Raw genomic sequence first — 26,575 nt, 5'->3', positions numbered from 1 at the left:
GATCGTTCCTTACAAGTCCTGACATCAAAACAATTTTTCGCAAAAAGCCTAGTTTTTGAACCACTGCCACCTGATAGAGGAAATAAAATTCGAGGAAAGAAAATGACAAAAATTTGAAATCCAACAACATTTTTTAAACAAATTTTACAAGATTTTGTAACGTTGCACCAAATGTTTTGAGCATAACCTCCAAAATGTTCTCAATTAATGACCACCCATCACTCGTCAGAAACACAATATACAACCCTTAAAAAGCTAAAAAAAATCGTGATTAAAAAAAATGTTTCAATTATTTCAATAAAAACTGGCCTTCCTACAAATCGAATGCACATTGGAAAATATATCAGCCTCACAGATTCTCCAAATTATCGATTAAACAAAAAAATTCTAAAGGCACGAAACAGAAAAGGTAGAAAAACCATGTTCAAACATCCTGTTTTAAAACAACTCCAATTAAAAAGGCTCCGGAATCGAACAAAGTCAAAATTGACTTTAACCCACGCAAACTGCTTGCTAATAGGAAAACTAACTAAACAGAAAACATACTATTTTCTATTTTGAAATCTCAAATAGAAGAAAAAACAGAAAAAAGCAAAATTAAAAAGTTTGCTTGAAAATTGGTCCTATATCGCGCCATCCAAACTATAATTGCAGCAAAACACGTCACCTAAAAATTTTTTATTCAAAAAATGACTTGCCCTATGATAGACACAACACGACAGAAAACCGAGGAAAAAAACCATTTAAGTAATCAAGGAACAAAAATTTTGAAGATAACCGACTAACGGCGAGCGAATTGCTCTCAAACGACCGGCGAGCGGTAGGCTTCGTCAGTAGCTGGGCACGGTTTAGTGAGGCTAGTTTTAGCTTAATTGAAGGGGCGTAAGTGAGCGCAGAGGGGGGGGGGTGTGCCGGGGGTCTGATGGGGTGGCAACAGTGGTTGGGGGAGTCAATCTCTAAGAACCGCCCTTCGCACCATAAGCATAAGTCTCCAAAACAGATTCTGTGAATCGCATACTTAAAAACTAGTGAGCTGAAAGGCTCTACGAGCAGCTAATGCCCGATACCTGTTTACCCTTCGTTTGAGAGCAATTAAAAACAAAACTTTTACAAAATACTTTTTGGATTGAAAGGTCCTAAAAAACGGAACCGAACAAAAAGTCAAAATTGACGTTAGCCCACACAAACTACTCCCTCATAAGAAAACTAACTAAACAAATAACATACTATTTACTACGTCGAAAACTCAATTTGAAGAAAGCAGAAATAAAATTAAAATATGCTTGAAAATTAGTCCTATATGGCGCCTCACAAACTATGTTCAAAACAGACCTCGTCACTTAAAAAACTTTTAATAAAAAAAACTACTTGCCATATGACAGACAGAATTCGATAGAAAGACGAGGAAAAGAAACCGAGTTAGGAATCAGGGAACAAAAAACTTGAAAGTACTATTTGGATTGCAAGGTCCTAAAAACGGTTTTTAGAATTAATATTTCTGGCATATCGTATCAGTAGGATCAACAACTATGTACACAACACAAATCAAAACACAAATTAACATTCAAAGACAAAGGCAAGAAGCAAAAAGCTGTGCAAAAAAATATTGTTATCACCTATTTCAGTACAAATTACCAAAAGATCTCGCAATTGCATCACAAGTTATGTCTCCAGTCGTCAAAATGGTCCTACCCCTTCTTACTAATTCTAGTCCGAAAAAATTGAGAAAAAACCACTGTGGCCGAAAACTTAAATGAAACTTTCAAAGACTGCTTTCAAAAAGCTGCACATGAACACTGTTATCGAATTTTTTAAACACTTTTTAAGCACATGAAAACTTTTTTTAAACAACTACCAAAATTAGATCTCCATAACTCCTCTGTTCTCTGATTCATAAAAATATAGCTCTAATAATTCCGTTAGTCAAAGAGTCATCCTCGCCGCCTTGAAAAAATAGTATCTGATAGACAACTCAAGAGAACAGAAAAAAACTTAGCCATATAATGATCAATTAGCCAAAAAATAAAACCAAACAATAAACTGAAACTTTCTAAAATAGCGGTATAAGAATAGGAGAGCAAAAATAGCTGACTGAGCAGATCACGTCGGCTGATAAAACATAACGCAGGCAAAATGTTCCCTATGAGAAATGAATTTTTTAGTGGTCTAGCTAAGGTTTTACATATTTTCAGAAACCAGGAGCGAAGGAGCAAGACAGGCAGAATTTAGCAGAAGAAATGATGGATCTGGTTTTGATGGCCAAGGGCACACATACACTATTCCAGCTAATAGACAGAGAACCTGAGTTTGATCTGGAGTATCTGAAGAACAAGATGAGCACTATGGACAAAGCCGCCCGAGACAAGGAGGAAATCCAGCAGGTAAACATTTTTCTACAACAAAATTTAGATTTATTCTTTTTCATATCAGAGCTTTTTATGACGCTGTTAGTAATTCTGCCATGTTATACTGAACTCGTTACTGCGTAAAAACTAGAATATGCGTCTGGTGGTTGGGGGGAATCTCTAATATACTAATTTACTTAATAGAGTCGAACGCTGTGGCTTTGAATCTGATCACGTAATTCTTAGAAAAAATTATAAGCAAGAAATAAATTATAGCCAAGAAATAAATTATAAGCAAGAAATAAATTGAAAGTGATGTGATAATCAGCACCAGGTTGATTTTGGTCCCAGCAAAGTCAAATTACAGCAGTAGATAAGCAAAACAGACTATCATGGGACACAATGATCTCAACTTTGAAAAAACACGAAAAGAAATTCCGTCAAACAAGAGCCCGAGGAATCAGAATGACGCGTGTACATTAATGGCGCAAGTAAATTAAAGTAAAATTTATGATTTATCAGAGAACGAGGACGCATTTTGAGTACAACAATGAAATATTGTTAATACTGTAACAACCCTTTAGCATCCAAATAGTTCTGAATTTGACCTACCTGGCAACGTTTTAACTGATCTTACCTAAAGACATTAAAATCCAAGCAGTAACCAAACAATAGTTTCAATGTTTTGATGACCAACAACAGTTCTACGAATTTAGGCAAATAAGGGATCTTTTCTGTTTGCCCCCCCCCCCCCCGCCGCTTAGTGAGCTTAGTGGGGGGCGGGCAGACAAACGGAAAAGATCCCAATAAGACTGGATGATAAAGTTCGGAAACCTCCAACAAATAAATATAAGTGAATCAAAGTTAGCAGATGCTTCAATGCATCAGTTTTTCAAACAAAATTTTGTCAAGATAATTCAGCAGCAGCATTCTTAAATACGCAAGAAGGCATGATTTTGATTTTTTTGGCAAGATGAGCAAGAAATGAAAAACACATACACCAATGAAAGAGTGTAATCACAACAAATATGATGTTCGGTGTCAACTCAAATCCTTTTCACAGTCCAATCGTTTACATTCCAATGGAGTTATGTTAACTACATATTACATAATATTACCATTTACTCTTTCTTTCAGCTCTTTAATATCATGAGTCCAATCTTGCTCAGCAACTTTTGGAATGACAGTTTTTATCAGCTCTATGGCCTTGTGAGCGTTGTTTTTGAAAGTTGTCAAGATATCAGTTATAGAAGGTGCTCCTTCGCCTTCGCGCCAACAGTCGTAGTCGGTCACCATTGCAATGCTCGCGTAGATTAAACCCAACTCATTGGCAATCACAACCTGAAAAAATCAATCATTTAACATCACTGCCAAAAACGCAAAACAAAACGCATGTATAACCGCCTCAACTTTAAATTAAGACCAGAATGGACGCTGGTATGAGTCTGTACTTAGCACAGTGTTTTGAAACTTTTTGAAAGTAAAATCACTTCAAATTTTTTTGAACCCAACGGATAAAAATTTGAAACTCAACCTCTCATTCCGTGCATTTATTCAATCTTTGTTTTTTAACAGCCGCGACAGCTACACTACACGTCTGGCTATGATTGCACGCCTACTCTTTCCGACTCGATCAAGCACTACGGTTTTCTGTTTTTATGACTCGAAGAGCACCAATGATGATATTTTGTTTTGACCGTTGATATTGGACAGGACACATTCAAATGCCACACGCGAAGAACAATTGATCTTCATTTGCTGTTGATCAAAATTGAAGAGCGCAGAGAAGAGAGTAATGATTTCAATCATTCCGTTTTAAAAAAGATTAATAGGTGAAAAAAATGTTAGTTTTTATCTTTTAGCCAGGTTGGAAATTATCACATATGCTAGAAAGTAAAGGTAAAAGTCGAAAGATCAAAAGAAACAGGATAAGCATATAAAGCCCGGTCATTAAGTCATTGTGCATTAGGTTATCAAAGTTCATTAAAGCGATTGCTCGCTGGCATTAATATTATGCTTAATAGCGTTCAGTTTAGAAGCTGAATTAAGTGTAATTTTAGAATCTAACCAAATATGCAAATTTGCACACCAAATAAAAAAAATTGACACTTGGAAAAATTCTGTCAAATATCTATCTCGTATTTTTTTTCTTTTCTGTTTCAATCCTAATGTGCGCCAAGCAGGTCAACGGCGCCTATTTTCCGGCAATTTGCCGGCTATGTTTTTCTGAAGTTTTTGTAGTCGTTTCGAAATTTTTCGATTTTTCTAGGTGTTTTTGGTGACCTTTTGATTTGATTGGTATAAACTTTACGTAGTTTCGTGTGAAAACTTAATTAAATCATTTTGTTTTTTTAAAGCCCTTCGGGGATTTTTAAAGCCCTTCGGGGATATGTTATCTGCAGAGTAGGGCTCTCACTCTAATTTCAATTAGTTATTAGGGAAGTTAGGCGAATTCTGTTGCTTAGAATTGACAACCTAAGGTTTCATTTTTCTTACGATCTATTTGATTCTTTTCGTATTTTTTTCCGTTTTGCTTCTTTCTCTCTCTTCGTTTTTTTCTGATTCAGTATGGATTGAAGGTATGGCGTTCGAATTGCGATTGGTTTCTTTTAATAGAGTGGTTTTGTTTTCTTTCAGGATGAGCAAATTTCGACTTCCCCCATTTTTTCGTATAACTTACGTATGCCACTTTTTCAACATTTTGCGTGCACACCTCCTCATTTCATTATTCGCTCATTGTGTACAACTAGCATTAAAAAAATTGCTGAAAAACATAGCTGGCGGATTGCCAAAAAATAGTCGCAATAGCTTTGTAGATCTGCAGTTCCAAAAAGATAGTAAAAGAAACAGACCAAAAAATAAACTTTTTTTTAAAAAATGGAGAGATGTTATTTTGACTAAGAATGTGTTTTACTTATTGCTGCTTCAATTAGCTACCCTCAAAAACCCTTCAATTAGATTGACACTCACTTGACCTGGTCTCTTTGAATTAAAGTACAGAAAAGTCAATTTGAGAGTGAGGAAGTCATTTTGAGAGCGATGTAAGTCAGGTGTGACCCAAGACCAAAAATCCTGTAGACGAAATTTAAAAACATAGAATTGACAAAACTCTTATTGATTAAACAAAATCTAGGCCTCGAATGGATAAGAAAACCCATCTAGAAAATCAGATTGAAAAAATTGAAAAAAAAACAGTACAAACAATGTCAAAATGCAGCATGTGAACAAAAAACCGCTAGCGAGGAAGCGAGTTTTTTCAAACACCGTTATTAACTCTACTTTGAAATTAGAGCAGCAAAAATTTCACGCCGCAAAACCACTGGCTTTTTCGCTCCATTTACTGTTTCGGCGTGACCAAAATGACTACTCCAATTTGGCTTCAAAATTCATGAAAATGGGTGAACAGATGCTAAGACCGCTCCCCAATACAATTTATTTGATTTGTAAAAAACCAAAAGAAAGCCAATAATAGCCTCAGCTATCGCTTTGCGGCTATTAACAACTGAAAACCAACGTTTCACATGCCTGCCTTCATATGGTACTTTTATATTTATGGGATGCACAAAAATTGTTTTGAAAACGAAAAATTGTTTCTGAGATTTAAAAAAGCCTCAGCTCCTTCGAAAAAAATCAACAAAATTTTGGACATAAGTTTGAAAATTGACGCGACCAATTGAACCAGCCCTCTGATATAGTTTAGACAAAATGTCATAAAGCAACCGAAAAAATCACATTTGACAGGACTCTAGCTCAACTGATACAAACAATTTCGCTCGATTGTACCTAGGGGGACTGACCACGTGCTTCTTTTTAGTCAATGATGACCCTTCCGCAAAATTTTAGAGGAAGTGAAGTCCACATCAGAACATCGGAATTCTTTCCCAAGATATCTCGTTTACATATACTACCAACCTCAGGCACCGTGGACATATTGATAACATCCCCACCCCATAATCTAAACATTTTGCTCTCAGCGGGAGTTGAGAATCTCGGACCTTCGATAGTGACCATAGTTCCTCCATTATGGCATTCGTAGCCTAGATCCTTGCACGTGTTATGGAGTATTGATCGTAGTCTACTGTTGAATATGTTGATCATTGGAAGGTGACAAACTCCTCGAGTTATACGTTCATCATCAGTCTAAACAAATAGTTAATTTTAAATTTTTCGCTTTAATAAATCAATTTCATCTATGATTTATGTCTGCCTGAACTGTAGCTGTATATCTTGATCAACAAAATTACGCAATTCGGAACAAACGAAAATTTCGACTTCATTTTGAAGTAGGCATGTGAAAATTCCATACGGGTCCAACACTTTCGTTGGTACAATGAAGCGTCTTTTACAAAACTTCCATACAACATCTCACATAACTATCATTTTTAGAGTTCACTGCGACTTCAATGAACTTTTAACTTTGAAAAAATATGTTCTAACGGTTTCTTTTACATGGCGAATAGCTCCTTTTGGGAAAGTAACTGTTTTTCTCGGAAAAGGTTTCAATTAGCCCAAATTATCGAGTCGCGTCCCTTTTTCGCGCCTCATAGTTTGGTTCGATATTCCTATAATATATTTATTAGTCCTAATTTAGGCCTTAGATTTATCAGTTTCATAGCCATACTTGGTCCATATTTCCGTCTAGGACTGTAACCCCTAAGTTATTTAAATTTATTGAAAACAACAGAATGACAAATTACTGAAAAAAATTACGTACCCAGCAGCCTAAAAATTTAACTTTTTAGGTTCGATAAAAATGAAATTGTTTGAATGGTAAAAACTGTAAAGAGAAGTTAAATAGTTGAAGCAATTATGCTGACAAAGTAGGTGCTAAAACGGAAATGTATATGTACTTAAACAACACCATGAAACGTACAAAAACCGGAAATTTCCCAAAGTGAAGATCAGTAAAAATTTGCAAAGAGCCAATACAACTCGAGGTACAGAACTATCGATTACCAGAGCCAGAGGTACAGTTTTTTTCGACCACCAGAACCCATGAATGAAGCCAGCGATCAGTTGACAATAATCTCGGAGAAAATTCACCTTAAAATTGTTTAACTTTGTAGCTTGAACTAACGTTAAAAATATTGAAAGAATAATGTAAACTGTTTAAAGTATGAAAATTTATACGTACCTCAACCCACGTGCTGATTTACATCTTGGTTATTTATGAAATGAGTGAATGAAAAAAGAAGCTAATGTGCTGTTTACACCAACTTTATCCCCAACTTTAAATTTTTTAGATATGCTCTATTGCCCGTTGATCTTTCAAAGATGTAAATTATCAGAGCAAAAGGCTCGTAAAGATCGGATGTCATGAGAAGTAAAGGAAGTAGTAAATTAAAGGTGATTACCATGAATATAAAAGTGGGTTGATTCGAGGAATAAAACAGGGCTGAATTTTGAGCTAATCGCCATTGCAATTATTCGATTACACGATTTGTCTGCATTCCCATCAGCCGAATGGTTATGGGCCCAGAGCTTTTCTAAGTTAGGTAATCAACCCCGCTCCTAAATAAAAACATTGTCGCTGTGACTCTTTGCTGCATTAGAGGGTTGCTGAAATCACTGAGAGGGGAAGAAGAGAGAGAGAGAGAGGAAAAGGAGAGACAAGCCTTGTAGTCAAGAAGTGGCCGACTTCGCAGCTCGTGAAGGAGCAGGACTCGGAAGCTTGTGTAGCTGGTTGGGGGACTTCATTTGAGGAGTGAGAAGCATGTGTAGCTGGTTGGGGGACTTCATTTGAGGAGTGAGAAGCTTGTGTAGCTGGTTGGGGGACTTAAACTGTGGAGTCAAGAGACCATGTACCCGGTTGGGAGACTTCAATCGTGGTGTGCTAAGTTTGTGTAACTTGGCAAGGGATCCTGCTTGTGGAGTCAAGAGTGAGCGGAGCTGTTGTGAGGGATCAATAAGGAGTGCGGAGGCAAAGTTATGTAACAGAGCCGCCGGGGAAACAGGATTGCTTCGTATAGCTGCGAACAACTCAGCCTAAACAACTGTTTTTTCCAATGATGTGTGCTGTGCTTCGGTAAGATGCAAGTTTGGTCGAAAAACACATAAGTTGGTGTTAAAACATTTCTTAAAGAGGTAAGATAAGGGTTCGTGTACGTTATCCTCGGAGGGTGTTGGTATCCTCGTCGTCCTAAATCGCGGCAGCAATACTCCGGATCAATGTCCGGCTTTTAAATTTGTCAATGATACTACCGAAAACAAACAGAACACCAACTTCTAGATTAAATTAGTCGACCAAATTCTTTTTCATTAGTGTTTTTTCTTTTCCCTAACATTGATACCATTTTTACAAATCAACATTTACCTAGAGCAATACTAGACTGGAGAAACTGATTAGAGTAGTTGCGACAGTGTAAACAATAGATTATAAACCGTTAGGTCAGAAGGTAGCACTTAGTGTTAAGAGACAGCTTGAGTCAGAGACTAAGTTTTTCAGACGGAAATTAACAGTACATAAGGCAGACCTAACAATGAGCACAAAAACAGAAGGATTAGTATTCAGCGGGCGTGAGAATGATTTCTTGTATTTTGCTGAACACTTTGACGCTCGCAAGCACTCGGTAAAACTTGGCTACGTTCTTAATGGAGAAGCCACCTATTTAGACTAAAAGCAAGCCGTTAGAAATAATTCGGAGGAGCAACGCATGCAAGCTATAGAAAAAGGACGGGAAGAATTAGAAGAGAAGAGGACTTTGTGGTACTAGTTAGCAGAGGCTTTAGACAAAACACTTCTTTTTATTAGACCACAAAAAGGTGATGGCACTAGAGCTTGGGATGTACTGTGTAGACGCTTCAAAGTTTCGAGAGACCTCAGCTACATAAAATGATAGCACAATTAACGAGCCTTAAAAAGCCTTCAAGTGAGAGCATAGTAAAAGTCTCACCAGAGCAGATGATATCAATAAAATTTCACACTAGTGAATGAAGTAATCAGTAAAAGAATGTTCGTATCAATAACTCTAGAAGGGCTTCCAAAGCAACATGAAAATTTTGCAACAATCGTGAAGTACAGCAAAGACGAGAAAACTCAAGAAAAATTAAACGAGACCTGGTAAACTTCGATAATGAAAACGCAAAAACGAAAACAGACAGTGCATTCTTTAATAAGGAACGGAAATGTTTCAATTGCCCGAAAACGGGACATAATGCAAAAGACAGTAGGCGTAAGAAAACATTTCATGAACAAACCAAAGCTTCCCCAATGAAATGTTTCAAGTGTGTTGAGCACAACCATATACCCAAAATTCGTAGAAAGCAACAAAAACCTTAAAAAAACTTGATAGTCAAAGCAGGAGAACCACTCAAGGGGGCTCGCAACGTTTAGTTGAAGAGCAGAATTCAAGAATTTAAAAGAATTTTCTTCCGTCTTTCGAACAACCTTGCAAATGAGCTAGTTTTGGATTCAGGTGCTACCAGTCTTATGATTAAGGACAAAAGTTTATTCGTAGATATAGACACGGAGTATTCTGGTACCATCACTAATGCAAACAGCAGCAAATTGTAATCAGTGGGAAAGGAACAGTTAAAATCAGTTTTGGATTCCAATGGTTCAGAGCAAAAATAAGATCAAATAATGCGTTGCTTGTGCCCAACAATACAAGGAATCTGTTATCATTGTCAAAACTTAGAGCAACAGGCAATGAGGTCTTCTTTGGTCGAACTTTAGAAACGAACTAAAAACGAAACAATTTTGCCTTTTGAGCAAAGATAGTTTTTTATCTGGAACAACATTGACTGCAGGAAAACCTCAGAGCAGTGCAACTTAGCTAGTGGACATCCCCTTAATTTGCAGCATAAGCGCTTGGGCCAGAACAATGTTGAGGACATTTATAAACTAAAAGATCACGCAATAGGACTAAAGCTAAGCGAGCACGATTTAAAAAATGTGGATCATGTCATCTCAATAAATCAAAGAAACCACCAGTACCAAAAGAATCAGGAACAAGAGCACGTGAAGTCCTAGAAATTGTCCATACCGAGATATCAGGGCCCATCCACCCGGAAGCATTCGATGGCTACAGGTATGCAATAGGGTTCGTGAATGATTTTAGCAGGTATCAAACATTTTGAGGTCAAGGGATGCGGCCACTGAAAAAGTTGAACAGTTCTTTGCCGATAGAGGACACCCAGGAACCTTAATTTGCGATGAATCAGGGGAAAGGGTCTCAAATGACAAAACAATTATGTAGACGAAAAGGCGTTAGACAAGAATTCAATGGCTAGATGTCTTCTAGAGCAGTCAAGACTAGAAAAAGCGTATTGGTCATAAGCACTCAAGATGTCAGAGATTGAAAACTTTTGTTTCGATTCAGGTATTCAGAAGACAACTTTTGAGGTAACGTAAAACACAAAACAATTCACTATCCAAGTATTTGCTTGTTCAGATTTGCTCCTGTCGAAAAAAGTTTTCGAGGCAAGAATGCTAAAACTTCTCAAAAAGGAATACTTTTGGGGTATTCAGACAATACTAAGACTTATCTCGTAGCTATTCCAAATGACAAAGAATCTTTAAAGAGAGATAATCTCGGAATGTAACCCTCAACGAAAAAGAAATGTTTATTGAAGTCAAAGAAATGAATGGGGAATAGTCAACAAGCATCAGCCTGATGGAGACAGAGATTTGAACAGCGTTGCCTTTCTTCGAGAAATTGTGAACAAATAATTACTACCTAAGTCTATTGAAGAAGCCATTAGGGATAAAAATTGGTATGAAGCAATGAAAATGGAACACAACTCATTAGTTAATCAATAAAGTGAGGAACTGGTGGAGAACACAGGAAATAAACACATTGGTAGCCGCTGGAACATCGCCCTTAATTTTGGTCCTAGCGGGGAGATATGGTATAACGCAAGATTCGTAGCCAAAATGTTTAGCCAAGTTCGAGATCGGCATTATAACGAAACATACTCACCAACAACACGCTATTCAACAATTAGAGTACTGATCAGCTATGCAGTAAGTAGAGACACCGAGTTGAAACCATTGAACATCGAAACAGCATACTTAAACGATGACATTGAAGAAATCTTCATGCAACAGCCCGAAGGCTTTGAAATTTGACGAGCAAGCACATCCATTAATTTTCAAAAAGAGGAAAAGTTTATATGCATTGAAACAGTCAGGTAGAAATTGGTACCTAACAATCAGATATTTTCTTGGCCAATAAAGTTTCGCGCAGGCTATTCAAGATGAGTGCCTTTCTATAAAGAAAGATGACAATGGAATAGCGGGAATGGTGTGCCTTTGGGTAGACGACCTGATGATATTAGGATTGCAGGAAGACATTTGTGAAAACTTTCAAAAATGAAGTGAGCAATTCCAAATTAGCAGTTACGGAGATCTCAGTTGGTTCTTAAATATAAAAATTGAGCCAACAGAAAACGAAATACTGCTGAGTCAAGAAGCTTATGTAGAAAAACTGCTAGTTAAATTTAACATGAGCGATTCAAAGACACTGGAAACAATTAGATGTTGGCCTGAAACTGTCAAAATTAGATTTACCGGAAAAAGGCGGCAACGAGCAGAGAAAGGCAATCATGTAATAATAGGTGTATAGTGAAAAGCTTGAACTATCTGGCATAAACAATTAGACCCGATATTGCGCACGCAGCTAATTTATTGGGTTCTTTTGTTTAAGATCCTGGAAAGTGACATTGGAATGCGGCAAAACGTTGTTTACGTTACTTAAAGGGAAAATTAAGAGATGATTTTTAGAAAAAGTGAAAAAACTGGAGTTGACAAGGTTTCAGACCCAGATTGGGCAGGCAACATAGACAATAGAAAAATTACAAGTGTTTATTGTTTTAAACACAAAAATAGTTCAGGTGCAATCAGTTGGGCTATTAAGTTACAAAAGTGTGTATTTACTTCAACAGCTAAAGCTGAGCTTAATGCGGTAGTCGAGGAATTTAGGAAGCTGTACAGTCAGCACACCTATTACGAGAAATAGATTTAGAACTCTAGCAGCCAGTAAACGTTTTTGTAGACAATCAAGCTTGTATTCCTTTGTAACAATTTAATGAATCACGAAAAAAAGCCTATTGCATTAAAAGTAGACTTCGTTCGGAATTTAGTTGAAAGCCGTTTATTGGAGCTAAAACACTCGTTTACCTATCGCATGCCGGCTATACGTACCTCAATACACCTCAACCCCCTCAACCCACGTGCTGATTTACATTTTGGTTATTCATGAAATGAAAATGTAACAGGAAGATAACACGTGCTACTTATACCAACTTTTTCCCCCTCTAAATTTTCATTTTGTTATGTGAGATCGGCATTATAACGAAACAAACTCCCCAACAACAAGCCTTTCACCAATTAGAGTACTGATCAGCTATGCAGAAAGTAGAGACAACGAGTTGAAACCATTGGACATCGAAACAGCATACTTAGACGCTGACATTGAAGAAATCTTCATGTAACAGCCCGAAGGCTTTAAAAATTTGACGAGCAAGGACATCCATTAACTTGTACGAAGAGGAAAAGTTTTTATGGATTGAAAGTCAGGTAGAAATTGGTAGCTAACAATCAGATATTTTCTTGGCCAATAAGGTTTCGCGCACGCTATTCAAGATGATTTCCTTTCTATAAAGAAAGATGACAATGGTATAGCGGGAATGGTCTGCCTTTGGGTAGACGACTTGGTGATATTAAAATTGCAGGAAGACATTTGTGAAAACTTTAAAAAATGAAGTGAGCAATTCCAAATTAGCAGTTACGGAGATCTCACTTGCTTTTTAAATATAAAAATTGAGCCAACAAAAAACAAAATACTGCTGAGTCAAGAGGCTTATGTAGAAAAACCGCTAGATAAATTTAACACGAGCGATTAAAGACACTGGAAACAAAATTCGATGTTAGCCTGAAACTGTCAAAATTAGATTTACTGGAAATAGGTAGCAACGAGCAGAGAAAAGAAATCATGTAATTATAGGTGTATAGTGGGATGCTTGAACTATATGGCATTAACAATTAGACCTGATATTGCGAACTGAGCTAAGCTAATTTATTGGGTTCTTTTGTTTAAGATCCTGGAAAGCGACATTGGAATGCGGCAGAAGTTTGTTTACGTTACCCAAAAGGGAAAAAATAAGAGTTGACTTTTAGAAAAGGTGAAGAAACTGGAGTTGACAGGGTTTCCAGACCCAGATTGCGCTGGCAACATAGACAAGAGAAAAAATACAAGTGGTTATTGTTTTAAACACAAGAATAGTTCAGGTGCAATCAGTTGGGCTATTAAGTTACAGAAGTGTGTATCTACTTCAACAGCTAAAGCTGAGCTTACCGCGGTAGTCGAGGAAGTTAAGAAGCTGTGCAATGAGCACACCTATTACGAGAAATAGATTTAGAACTCTAGCAGCCAGTAAACGTTTTTGTAGACAATGAAGCTTGTATTCCTTAGTAACAATTCAATGAATCACGGAAAGAAAAAGCATTTTGCATTAAAAGTAGACTTCGTTCGGAATTAAGTCGAAAGCCGTTTATTGGAGCTAAAATACTCGCCTACCTATCGCATGCCGGCTATACGTACCTCAACACACGTGCTGATTTACATTTTGGTTATTTATGAAATTAAAATGTAACAGGAAGATAACACGTGCTACTCATAACAACTTGTCCCCTCTAAATTTTCATTTTGTTATGTGAGATCGGCATTATAACAAAACAAACTCACCAACAACAAGCCTTTCACCAATTAGAGTACTGATCAGCTACGCAGTAAGTAGAGACACCGATTTGAAACCACTGGACATCGAAACAGCATACTTAAACGCTGACATTGAAGAAGAAATCTTCATGCAACGGCCTGGAGGCTTTAAAAATTTGACGAGCAAGGACATCCATTAATTTGTAAGAAGAGGAAAAGTTTTTATGGATTGAAACAGTGAGGTAGAAATTGGTACCTAACAATCAGATATTTTCTTGGCCAATAAGGTTTCGCGCAGGCTATTCAAGATGAGTGCCTTCCTATGAAGAAAGATGACAATGGTATAGCGGGAATGGTGTGCTTTTGGGTAGACGACTTGGTGATATTAGGATTGCGGGAAGACATTTGTGAAAACTTTAAAAAAGAAGTGAGCAATTCCAAGTTAGCAGTTACGAAGATCTCAGTTTTTCTTAAATATAAAAATTGAGCCAACAGAAAACAAAATACTGCTGAGTCAAGAGGCTTATGTAGAAACACCGCTAGATAAATTTAACACGAGCGATTTAAAGACACTGGAAACACAATTCGATGTTAGCCTGAAACTGTCAAAAAAAGATTTACTGTAAATAGGCAGCAACGAGCAGAGAAATGCAATCATGTAATTATAGGTGTATAGTGGGATGCTTGAACTATCTGGCATTAACAATTCGACCAGATATTGCGCACGTTTGTGATCCTGTAAAGCGACAATGGAATGCGGCAAAAGGTTGTTTACGTTACCTACAAGGGAAAATTAATAGATCATTTATAGAAAAAGTGAAGAAACTGGAGTTGACAGGATTCCAGACTCAGATTGGGCAGGCAAAATAGACAATAGAAAAATTACAAGTGTTTATTGTTTTAAACACAAAAATAGTTCAGGTGCAATCAGTTGGGCTATCAAGTTACAAAAGTGTGTATATACATTAACAGCTAAAGTTGAGCTTAACGCGGTAGTCGAGGAAGTTAAGAAGCCGTTCATTGACCACACCTATTAAGAGAAATAGATTTAGAACTCTAGCAGCCAGTAAATGTTAACGTTACTTACAAGGGATCATTTATAGAAAGAGTGAAAAAACTGGAGTTGACAGGATTCCAGACTCAGATTGGGAGGGCAAAATAGACAATAGGAAAATTACGAGAAATAGATTTAGAACTCTAGCAGCCAGTAAACGTTTTTGTAGACAATCAAGCTTGTATTCCTTAGTAACAATTCAATGAATTACGGAAAGAAAAAGCATTTCGCATTAAAAGTATACTTCGTTCGGAATTTAGTCGAAAGCCGTTTATGGGAGCTAAACTACTCGCCTACCTATTGCATGCCGGCTATACGTACCTCAGTCCACCTCAACCCACGTCCTGATTTACATTTTGGTTATTTATGAATTGAAAATGTAACAGGAAGCTCACACGTGCTACTTATACCAACTTCGTCCCCCCCCCCCAACTTTCTATTTTGTTATGTGTGATCTATTGACCCTTGATCTTTTAAAGATGTAAAATATCAGAGTAAAATGCTAGTAAAGATTGGATGTCATGAGAAGTAAGAAAGTAGTAAATTAAAGGTGATCACCATGAATGTAAGTGTGGTAATTTGGGGGGTAATTAATAAGGGATGAATTTTGTGCTAATAGCCACTGTTGTCAACCATTAATTCTAATTTAATTATTCGATTATAAGATTTGTCTCTGCGTCAGCGAAAAAACTTCGTATTCTCCTAAGTTAGATAAAAGAGAAGAGTATTAACTCACACCTAACCATTCTTTCAATACAAGGCAATAGGCGGATAAAAGCGCAGCTTAAACCGCACAAAAAAGCAATTACTAGCTAATCACATGTAAAAAAAAATCCGCTAAAAACGCACTATGAAACAAAAATGCTTGTAAAATGACGCTTATTCTAGTTAACTATTCCGAATGTTAACGCTAAAAACACCCATAAACCCTCTTTAAAGTTAGTGCGTAACACACGATTTGGCTAGTTTTGTTAATAACTGACCAAAACTTTGATACCAAACTTTTCAGTATCCACAGGACGCCAAAAGCTAATCTGCAATTAGAAAGGCGAGGGACTTTTATGTAAAAAGTCCCTCGCCAAGTAATGTCACATCAACTCACTTCAGCCGCACTTTTTGCGTCAAAAAATGTTGCAACTGGTCGCTTCGTAGTCCTGTCTATGAAGTCATCAATAAGCACCAAATGTCCTGGTTTATTTTCTTCTCTTAGAGACCCACAAGCTGTAGTCACTATCACATGAGAACAGCCGACTTGCCTCAGGGCTGAAAAAAGACCGTCTGCAAATTTGGACAAGCTATAACAACAATTCCTTAGTATTGCACTCTAAATTCTGGACCGGACACATTCAAACCTTTTCAAAACAGTGCGCTGTAAGCCTGCTGGGCTTTGTTGAAACAAGAACCAAATAATTTGACTCTGTAGATAAATGATTTTCACGCACTAATTAATGAGTTTCAACTATGACCGATTTTGAGTTTGAATTTTGTTCAGACAAAACCACTCGTGTAACGTTACTTCACTGCAGTAAAGCGCCTATTTAAGAACCACCAAAAAAAGATTCAACAATAATATGAGACTTCTTAGAAGTAAACCTACCATACAAGTTAGCCCTGTAGTTGACGTTCGTGGGTTGCAGGTCGTGCTTCTTCCCGTGTCTGGCCAGCAGAGCACATGGAACTCCAGATATCACACCTGTTAAGAAAAGAACACTCAATTGTGATGCTCATCAGTTTTGGTCAATAGGGTTGTTCTTATGAAAAACTAAAATGTTGTCAGTTTCCAACAATACAGCATTTACTTTTAAAAAGATGGCGTAGCACAGTCTGTGCGTAACACAGTATGTTCCGACATACATCTCAAGGTTGCAAAAACAACCATACATTTCTGACAGATAAACAGTTGGGAGTATCCGAAAGCAACTTGTATGAGTCGAAAAAAATTACTTGTACTGTTTGAACCAAAAAATATGCCTTCTTTTTTCGGCAGACAAAAATGAAAACTCTCTGGCACATTCTAGAAAGATAAGTTTAGAACAATTTGAAAGACACAGAAACCGACAAATTTCACTAACACAGACCACACACAAACTCCAATACAAAAATTTTAAAAATTTTTGGCAACAGCTTTAATCAAGATTAGTCACCGTTCATTTAGGTCTTTGTTGCTTTTTCTTAATAACTAGGTATAGACTTTTTGAGCTAATTTTATTGATCGTTGCAAATTTGGCACTAAATTTTGATATAAACTCTTTGAAAGTCATTTTTGAAATTTCATGAGCATAATGAAACAATTGACTTTTTAAAATCTCGCAGATTTATTACCAGCGAGATGTGAAAAACATATTGAATTTTGCTTAAATGAAGCCCCAATTTGAAACGCATATAATTTTCCTAATTTTTATTAGTTCTGACAGTTTTTACTATCTGCCTCTATTTGTGTCTAGCATTTAAAGGTACTAACTCTTCCGGACTAACACTTTCGTTCTCTCTTTTACACGCACACAACACACACGCCCACTCCCATACATACATCCACACAAGTGCACACACACAAACACACACACACACACACACACACAAACAAACAAACACAGAAATAAAACCCCCGACACAAAAATCTGTTTTTTTTTCAATTTTCTTTTTGGCAACTGATCTTTACCCAATGTTCGCATCGTTCAATTACGTCTTGTTTGTTTTATCTGGAACACTAGGTGTGGACTTTTTGAGGCAGTTGTTTCGGTAATTGTACAAGTAACACTAAAGCTTGAAATGAACTTTTTTTGAAAGTTTGTCCAAAAATTATGTCATATTTGATGTTCATGAGCATAATGGGCCAAATCGATTTTTTTTTCAATTACATTACATATATATACAAGAACATAATATATACATTTCCTGTAGTAACTTGACCATCCGATGACCTGCCAAACGGAGTCGATTCTATTTGCACAACCTTTTGATCCTGCAAAATGTCTGGATCGTCCAAACCACTGCCTCCGATAATTCCAATTCTCGTCACACTAGAATGAACTTTGGTATCAGCCATTATCAGTCTGAAAACACACCACTGAGATTCACACCACTTTCTTCAAGTACACTTAACGTCATTATTTTTTCTATAAAAAAGAGACAAGGTTGAGCTTGGCACTACTCTAGATACAAGTTACTTAGAGCACTTTTTATTTTGTGCGTTAGAAATCACGCAAATTTGCCAAATATCAAAACTACAAACGCTCTCTTACTTTGAGCAATGGCTCAAAATTACAAAACGATGTAATAAATATTCAATAGACAGAATATAAAGTCTTGTAACAACTTATTTACGGGGACATAAAGTGACTCAAGAGCTAAAACGGCGCGATAAATTCAACATGGTTAGACGATTGTCAGAAAATAGTCGCGATAGAGTAATTCAAAATACAGTTTCGATTGAATTGTGACAGTTAGAAAGAACGGTACAAATTACAAACATTCCATTAATCAGAAATGTTAAACTTTGGCAAAATAATGTTCTAGGAATCTTTTCACAATTTTCCCCCTGCAAGAGGGTTTTCTTGAACAGAATTTAAGCGAGAAATTTGTTAACCAATCAGAAAGGGGAAATAACTTTCCACGGATGCGTATAGTATATTACACTAAATGGAACAAAATAAGTCCAAATTGGAATAAAAATTTAAAAAAAGTCCGAATAACGGGTCAGTGAGCGCACCTCGTTTTTGGACCGCGATTTTTGGATTACATCCTACAGCACGGACGTAGACTAATATTAGGCTATCTAAACTGTAGACCAAGTATTATTGTGATAAAGTATAGACATTGAAGTAATATATATTTATAAGATATTTGTGCCTAATTACTTTAATGTTAGCAACAAAATCGTGTTCTTCAAAACCGCCCGACTCAAAAAACAGGCTGTTATTAGTCTCATTTTGGTTTTCTCAATCGAAAGGGTTTGTATTAAATTGGGGCGCCATCTTTCTTTAAGATGTTCATATTTTTTCGACTTTTTAACTTCAATGAGATATCAAATTCAAGCAAAGAGTTCAGTAACGCTTATATAGTAAAGAAAGCAACATAACGAGCATTTGAGAACGCAGTCTTTTCAAAATGAATTTGGATCATTTTTCCACGTGCGGCAATTCGACTACTGCTATTTCATAACTTTCCGTAAACGGTTTTATAGCTGACACTTGTGTTCTGATGGCACACATATGCTTCTGTTTTAATTGATTAATGGCCAACAAAAGTTCTTTATGGCTGAGACTCTTGGAAAATAAAAAAACAGTTACGACCTGCTTTTTCACCAACATCGGGACGTCCCTTAATCACCTGGAATCTTCATGAGTCTATAAGGACAAAAAAATGTTCTGGGACCAAAAATTTTCCTCTGCCAAAATGCAAAACTCTTTTGTTAGATTAGCGATACTAGATTGGAATGAACTACCAAGTGAAATTAAAATCAAATAAGACAAAAAAGTTTCCCCAAGCAACTTAGAACTTTCTTCTGCTCAGCTTACAAAATGAACCCTTTTTTGTGGAAGGTTACTTGTTCAACAAGGCGTGACTTTAAATTTTAGAACTACTGTTTACTGGTTGGGTTGACATTATAAACTTAATTAATTTTTATTTTGAGATATGCGACATACTTTGAATTAACTCAAGTTTTCTGTTGTAATATGTAAATAATAAATCCATTTAAATAATTACACTGCCGGACTAACATCAATTGTATACTCGTTGATATGGCTCGGAAATCAGTGTTTTTTTTAACGATTTAATGAAATATTTTGATATTTTTAGTTTTGTAATTGTTGCTATTATTGCTTTTTTCACCTGTTTTCAACATCGAAATGTCCTATTGACGACATAAAATAGCACACGAGGAGCTATATAATGTTTCCTTCGAAATCTAATCTGTTTTTATGCTGCTTTTACGGTTTCGTAAAAATTAATCGAATATTTTTGTTCCGAATTTTTTTTCGTCTGAGCTCTCATTACTGAGCTGCATTAATGAGGGGACCATTCGACTCTCCAATGAGGCATAGATGAACCTTCATAGACTTTATGGTCTAAATTTGTGGTTCATATGGATTAACACAGTTTTCGTGAACTTGTAGCAACTAATTTCCAGAAACCTTCTGAGCTTAGCGAAATTCCTTTTTTTGTCCTTTGGTTGTTTTTTTCTCGCTGTTTTTAGCAGGATAGAGTGAATTTTGCTGGTGTTAGGGAGTGTAAACTTGTTCTACATGTATTGTTTCGATCAATTTAATATCGATATATTTTAAAGATGGAATTTTCCTTATCCAAATTTTTTTTGTTTCTCTTCGACTTCATTTTTGCCTCTTATGTTTTGATCACTATCAACACCTGACACCTTAAACAATTAAAAGTCGGGACTAGTTACGCCTTTTCTTTGGATTTTGGTTTGGGACCTGAGCTCAAATATTTTTCAGAAAATGTTTTTTCTTCTTTAGAACACTTATAATTCTAAATAACAGCAATATTTTTTTAAATAACAGCAATATCTAACCTTTATTATTTTGACTTTTTCCTATCTCTGATTGATCTGGTAAATATTTAAGCCGAGAATGTGGAAGAGCGGGGTCGCAACATTACGTTCGACAGCAAACTATCGGGCCTCATTTTTACGGTTCACTGCACACTTTATAACTTTATAGAAAGGTAGAGATCGAAAAAAATATCTCGAAAGAGATCGAAAAGTTTACATAAACAAAAAGCAACAAGACCCAAAGAAGAGACTTTCTTAAAGAGTACTACTTAAAGTTTGAGCTTTTGTTTTTCCTAAAAATCCACCAAATCAATTTAAAGCAAAAGGTGTAAATTCCGTCCATTAGGATCATTTGAGTTGATCAGTTGAATAGCTGAGAATGTTATTAATATGCGATCACATGCTCAAGATGATTTTAGATTCAGTAAACTTTTGCACATCGTGAAAATCCCAAAATGCGGTGCAAAGTTAAACGCAGTAAGCGCGAAGTGAGTCGACATTAAAGCAAGCCCAGTGTCACGTAGCAGTTCGGTATCTTTCCAAAACAATACATTAATAACCGTTACAACCAAGACAGCGCATATTATTTGCAATTTATGCAATCGAGTGAATCAAAGAAACAAATTTTATCATTTTTAAATCTCTAGAGGTTGCGAGCCTCGCCGGACCACTTTCCATAGCCACGCCAAGCATCCGCTGTGGGATGTAATTTGAAAATCACGGTCAAGCCCCGACACAAGTGAAGCACGTCAACTGTCCCACCAGTAACAATTTATAGTACTGCTTTATCGGAGATTTTGGCTTTACTTAACCCCTTCTTAAAAATTCGTCTTTCTTGATCACCACTGCTAAAAGCACACGACTAACAACATTGCCAAAAATGAACTGCACCAGGTTTTACAGCACAACAAAACTAATAATAATGACGAACTACAAACTGTAACTTAAAAAATGTTTTGAAGTCCTGGACGGGTTCTTGGCGTCTTGAGTAAAATTTGTCTGGGCCTTAAATGGAATCAATAACTTAAAGACCTTAGAACGTAGTTGGCAAATTGCCAGAAAATATCCGCAATAGCTTCGTAGATTTGCAGTCTCAAAAAGAAACAGTAAAAAAAGACAGACCAAAAAATTCGTCTTTCATTCAAGGCTGATATGTTATATTTTGATTTATAAGTTTTTGCTGCATCTACTAGCTGCTCTCAAATAACCTTCATTTAGATTTACACACACCCATTTGAACTCATCTGTTTGAATTAAAGTAAATACAAGTCAATTTCAAAGTGAGGAAGTCAATTTTGAGAGTGAGGTAAGTCAAGTGTGACCAAAAATTTAATCACGCGAATGAACAAAAAAAATCGCTCCACTAAGAGTGAAAAATGACTGGACACACGCACTTCAGTTGAAATTGCATGAGCAACTGAACACAAAGCAGATTTCAAGTGGTTGTGACGTCATATGACCGTAACAAAAATCTTGACGACTAAATAAAAGACATAGCAGGACAAGTCCTGACGTACAGTTCAAAGAATTTTCATTGACTAAAGAAAAAATTAGACCTAGAACGGACTACGAGTGAATTGGGAAAACCATTTGTAAAAAATCAGATCAAAAAATAAGAAAAAAAAACAAAAAATCAATGTCAAAATGCCGCATATGAACGAAAAAACCACTAATGAGAAATGAAATTTTAATTCAAACAAAAAACTAAGCCTAGAATGAGCTGTGAATGGATTGTGAAAACCATTTAGAAAAAAATCTGATCCAAAAAATCGAAAAAAACATTTAAAATCAGAGTGAAATTGCCGCATGTGAACAAAAAACCACTACCGAGAAACCGAATTTTTGTTCAAACACCATTTTCGCACTCTACTTTAAAATTAGAGCGAAAAAAATTCACGCCGCAAAACCACTCGCTTTTTCGCTCCACTTCCTGTTTCGGCGTGACCAAAATCACTACTCCAACTTGACTTCACAAATCGTGAAAATGAGTGAACAGATCTTAAAAAAAGACAGCGCCCCAATACAATTCAAATTCTTTGAATTGTAAAAAAACCAAGATAAAGCCAATAAGAGCCCCAGCTATCGCTGTGCGGCTCTTAATAATAAAAACCACTTCTACTTAATTAGATTGATGTCAAGGCTAACAACATTAATTTGGTAGATGAGGTAATTTGTGATCAAATTTTATTCAGAATGAAAAAGCTCGCCTAAAAATTTTAACGAAGAACGCTTTGCGTAATGAAAACAGCTGCTTGGAAGTATGCAGTAGCTTATCAATATTAGATCGATAAGAAGGACTGGCACTATAGAAACTGTAACATGAAGAGTAGAGATAACAAGACGAGATGGTCTACAATGATCTGCTCAGGACTAACGAATAACAAACATTGAAATTAATTTAAAATGAGAAGTTGAACTGTAGTCGTAACAAATTTAAACAAAAATTGCATAAATGAAATGAGACGGTAGAAAAATCTGCTTTCTCTCGTCGATCATGTGTTGCTACATGTTTTACAGTAGCCTGAACAGGGCGTTTTGATACTTTAAAATTAAGTTAGAACATAATTGAGCCTTCAGATCGTTTTGAATAGTGTTAAATTTTGTTTCATGGTTTGAGATTTTCTCGGTTCATTTTGTCTTTAGGCCATATCAAGAAATGCTTTGCCTCGAAGTTTCACTGAAGCTTTCAAAATTAATTTCACAGTGCATAAATAAAAACTTGTCACTTCAACATCTAAGTCTTGTGATGAAAACTTTGCAATACTTGTTCTAACGGAAGAACTCCTTTTCATGGGACAAAATTTGCCGACTTATGGTTACAACTTGACATCTAAAGAAAATGGATTAAAACAATAGAACAACACGCATCCATCATTTCCAGCTGTTTCTATATTTATGGCACATTTAAAAAGTGCACGACAATTGAACCAAATGACAGTTCTGGCGTTTTTACGCACGAAATTTAAGGTTCTCAGATTTTGCTTATTAGTTTTCCGAAGGAATTAAATGTTCTGAGAAAGAATACAAATATCCGTTGGTAAATTTTTCACAGAAGTTAAATTGTTGTGTTCTTACCAGTGCACAGATATGCTTACCAGTGCACAGACATGCTTCTAAAGGTTAATAATAATAATAATATTAATTTGTTCCTGCGTAATCGCAGCGGAACAGCATTAGCGGCCTGTTCTCAGCTGCCCTTTTTCCTACTATTCCCCACATTTCAGACTTGTTCTTTTTATGAGCATCATTGCTAATTTTTTTGGTGACGATGGCCACTTTTTTTTGCGTCTGAAACTTTCACGTGGTACCATCATTGCAGCCAACATTAGTCAGGCTATGGTCAACCTGAAGTTACGGTTCAGTAATAGCTCATACTTACACAGACAGCTTCACGAAGGCAGGGGATTGAACTCTCAATCATTGGCTTGTGAATCACACACCTTACCTCTCGGCTATCACGCCACAGACGAAATAATCCGTTCCACATTCTTGCGATACTGATCGTATTACTCTAATTGCACCGATCATTTTTCTCATCAATTGAAGACCGATAAAAAAATCATTTTTCTCCACTTATCTTTCTAACCAACCTTGAATATCAGTTCCGCCAAAAGCACTAAAATAACTATCAAATAGAAGCAAAAACGGCCAACTGTTTTATTTCACGTACGCAACCAGACAGACGAGAAAAGTTACAGCCTGCCTATAAGCATTTTTAGATGAAGCCAGGCTAGTGAAAAGTTATATAATAATCATTATCTGCTTAATTTCAGCTGTGGAACGTCATTAACAACCTCGGCGACATGAAGTCAAACCTAGAAAAACAAATTAAAGACCTCAAAGACAAACAAGCCACAACTGAGACAGAAAGAGATGCGTTACAAGATGCCATTGATGAGTTTACAGAAAGAGAGAAGGAGAAAGAAGAACAGGAGATAGACTCAATGGCACTTTCAGCTCAGAGGCTGGAAGAAGCAAGGCAAGAAAATGAGGCAATGCAGGTAAATAATAGTACAATTCGGATCAAACAGAAATTGTTCATCAGAAAAGATTATTCCAATTTACGCATTGAGGATAACTAGGCACGCGATGAAAAGGTTAACATTCATCTGCCACAAAAAGATGCGTCTTTTTTGTGGCGCACGAATGTCAACCTTTTCAGTAAATAAACTATGCTCAATACAAAATTGAACGAACTTTTTTTTGTTAAACAACTTTCTTCTTCCACCTCGCCAACATTGAGATAGAAGTTTTCTCTAATTACACATACGTTTTCACGTTTTCTCTAATTACACGTCTCATTCTTTAAAGGCTTATAGCACAACTGTTTTTCAACACCCACCACTCTTTGCGTGGGACAAGCTTCTTTTCAAAAAAATATAATGCAATGGTACTTGCCCCCTCTCCTTGTGTGAGGGCTGCAAGGAAATTTGAACAAAAAAGGCGCATGCCATAAAACGTTTTACAAAATCCACGGAGCTCTGGTCAAGAGCACCATTCCCAATTATGAAGACAACAATGGATAAAGGTTTAAAACATACAGTTGAATGCAATAAACCTCAAGCCTCTAAGCATCTTTTTTGATATAAACGCGAATCGTCTCGGTTGTTTCTTTTAAATCAATCTAGGAACTCCGAAGTAAGGGGCACAAACGATATTACTCTTACTGATGCAATTGATTTTTTGGCGATAAGATTCCATGCCTCGGTCGCGCGAAGAGCGTAAACAGCCTTAGAAATTGAAAACAGTCTCCAGTGATAAAGTTACAGTCAATGGTTTTGCGGTTCGTGTTTAGATTAGCCTTTCAAATAAATTTTTGAGAAATCTTTAACAGTTGATTTAGTGATTAATTGTTCCGACCCTCTTGAGGGGGGGAGGAACTATATACTCAACTGGGTTTTTTTTTGTTCCGTGAATTTTCGCCGCTCGATATATTCATCGTAGAGAGTTGAGACTGGTATCATTAGAAAGCTCGTCCAGCGTAGAATATGGAATTAAAAAGTTTTTTTTAATTTTCGTTTTCTACAGGGAGTTATCGAGGTTTAAACTTCTGAGAAAAGAAGAGTGAATTCACGTTGTTTTTATTCACATTTTCCGGAATTTTTGCCTAAATTTTCGTCAATTTTGCTAAAATTTGTTATAATTTTTATAAATAGTATCGTTGATTTTATTTTTGAAGATGAAAAAGCATTGTTGAATGTTTTGATTTCATTTTTTTGGTCAAAAGATCTGGATAAACATTTCAAAATTTAGCCTTTTTCATCAAAAACAGCACGAAATAAGCTACTTTTGTCCACTTGATTAAATTTGCCGACAGTAAACCCCCAAACAACACTCATACAATCTTTGTAGACTCAGAGGGGGGCTATTTCTACTTCAGAGTCCGCTGAGAGTGCACTGTAGTTAAAACTTTGCCGTTTTTTGCTAACTTTACTCGTTGATTATCAAAAATGCAGATTTTATTTTGAGTTTTCAACTAACAAATTATCTATATCTACAACATTCGAAAAATCAATTGTTCCTAACTGACAATAAGTATTTACAGTGCTAGTTTTGGGCCATTCTTGGACTGTTACAATCCGAAAAAAATCGGGTTGTAATCAGTCGGTCTTTTTTTTTAAAAACTTTTTTTAATAATAAAGAACAGAACATATCAAATCAAAGCTCAGGAGTGATAGGTCCGACCAATTCGCTTGCTAAGCAGCTCCAAGCTAATGCATTTAGTTTTTTAATTGAAAGTTTATGGTCGTTTCTTTTTTTAAAAATAATTGACTTTTCAATAAATAATAGCTTAAATATTTTTTCCTCTATTTTTTTCTTAATTTGTACAACTTCCAGCTTAGTGTCAGCAAAGAAAGACTGCTTCTTTTTCCTACTGATTTAACATTTAATCTCTGTTGCAGTTTTAAGCCTGAAGTTATTGTTTTCTGGCTTTGATACGACAAGATTTCAGATTTTTGTTTGTTTTGATATTTGCCAGTTTTTCACGTATTCTAATTTTGTCACA

General features: G+C 36.2%; 2 protein-coding genes across 2 annotated transcripts in view; one reads left to right on the top strand and one right to left on the bottom strand.

Annotated features, from left to right (window-relative positions):
* The window catches only part of LOC142351230 (uncharacterized), a 100,976-nt gene that overhangs the window by 59,785 nt on the left and 14,616 nt on the right, over positions 1-26,575 (top strand). The window contains exons 11-12 of the mRNA XM_075403366.1: positions 2,193-2,381; positions 24,342-24,569. Coding sequence (XP_075259481.1) covers positions 2,193-2,381; positions 24,342-24,569 — 417 coding nt within the window. The remainder of the gene's footprint in view (positions 1-2,192; positions 2,382-24,341; positions 24,570-26,575) is intronic.
* LOC142351231 (S-methyl-5'-thioadenosine phosphorylase-like) lies at positions 2,598-18,108 on the bottom strand. The gene is made up of 5 exons (XM_075403367.1): positions 17,959-18,108; positions 16,657-16,756; positions 16,162-16,322; positions 6,258-6,485; positions 2,598-3,686 (listed from the first exon to the last, which is right to left on the bottom strand). The coding sequence occupies exons 1-5, from the start codon at positions 18,103-18,105 to the stop codon at positions 3,450-3,452; spliced, it is 873 nt and encodes a 290-aa protein (XP_075259482.1). The 5' UTR covers positions 18,106-18,108; the 3' UTR covers positions 2,598-3,449.

This window comes from Convolutriloba macropyga, chromosome 12 (genome assembly GCF_964194025.1).
Source record: "Convolutriloba macropyga chromosome 12, txConMacr16.3, whole genome shotgun sequence".
NCBI classification, from domain to species: Eukaryota; Metazoa; Xenacoelomorpha; order Acoela; family Convolutidae; genus Convolutriloba; species Convolutriloba macropyga.
This window is presented reverse-complemented; position numbering and strand designations above follow the sequence as displayed.

Excerpts from the sequence above, each read along its gene's own strand:
- LOC142351231 (XM_075403367.1), bottom strand. The coding sequence starts at position 18,105 with ATGGCTGATACCAAAGTTCATTCTAGTGTGACGAGAATTGGAATTATC. Across the intron at positions 16,757-17,958 it reads CATCGGATGGTCAAGTTACT|ACAGGTGTGATATCTGGAGT; the intron begins ACAGGAAATGTA and ends GTTCTTTTCTTA. Across the intron at positions 6,486-16,161 it reads ACGCAAAAAGTGCGGCTGAA|ACTGATGATGAACGTATAAC; the intron begins GTGAGTTGATGT and ends CTATTTGTTTAG.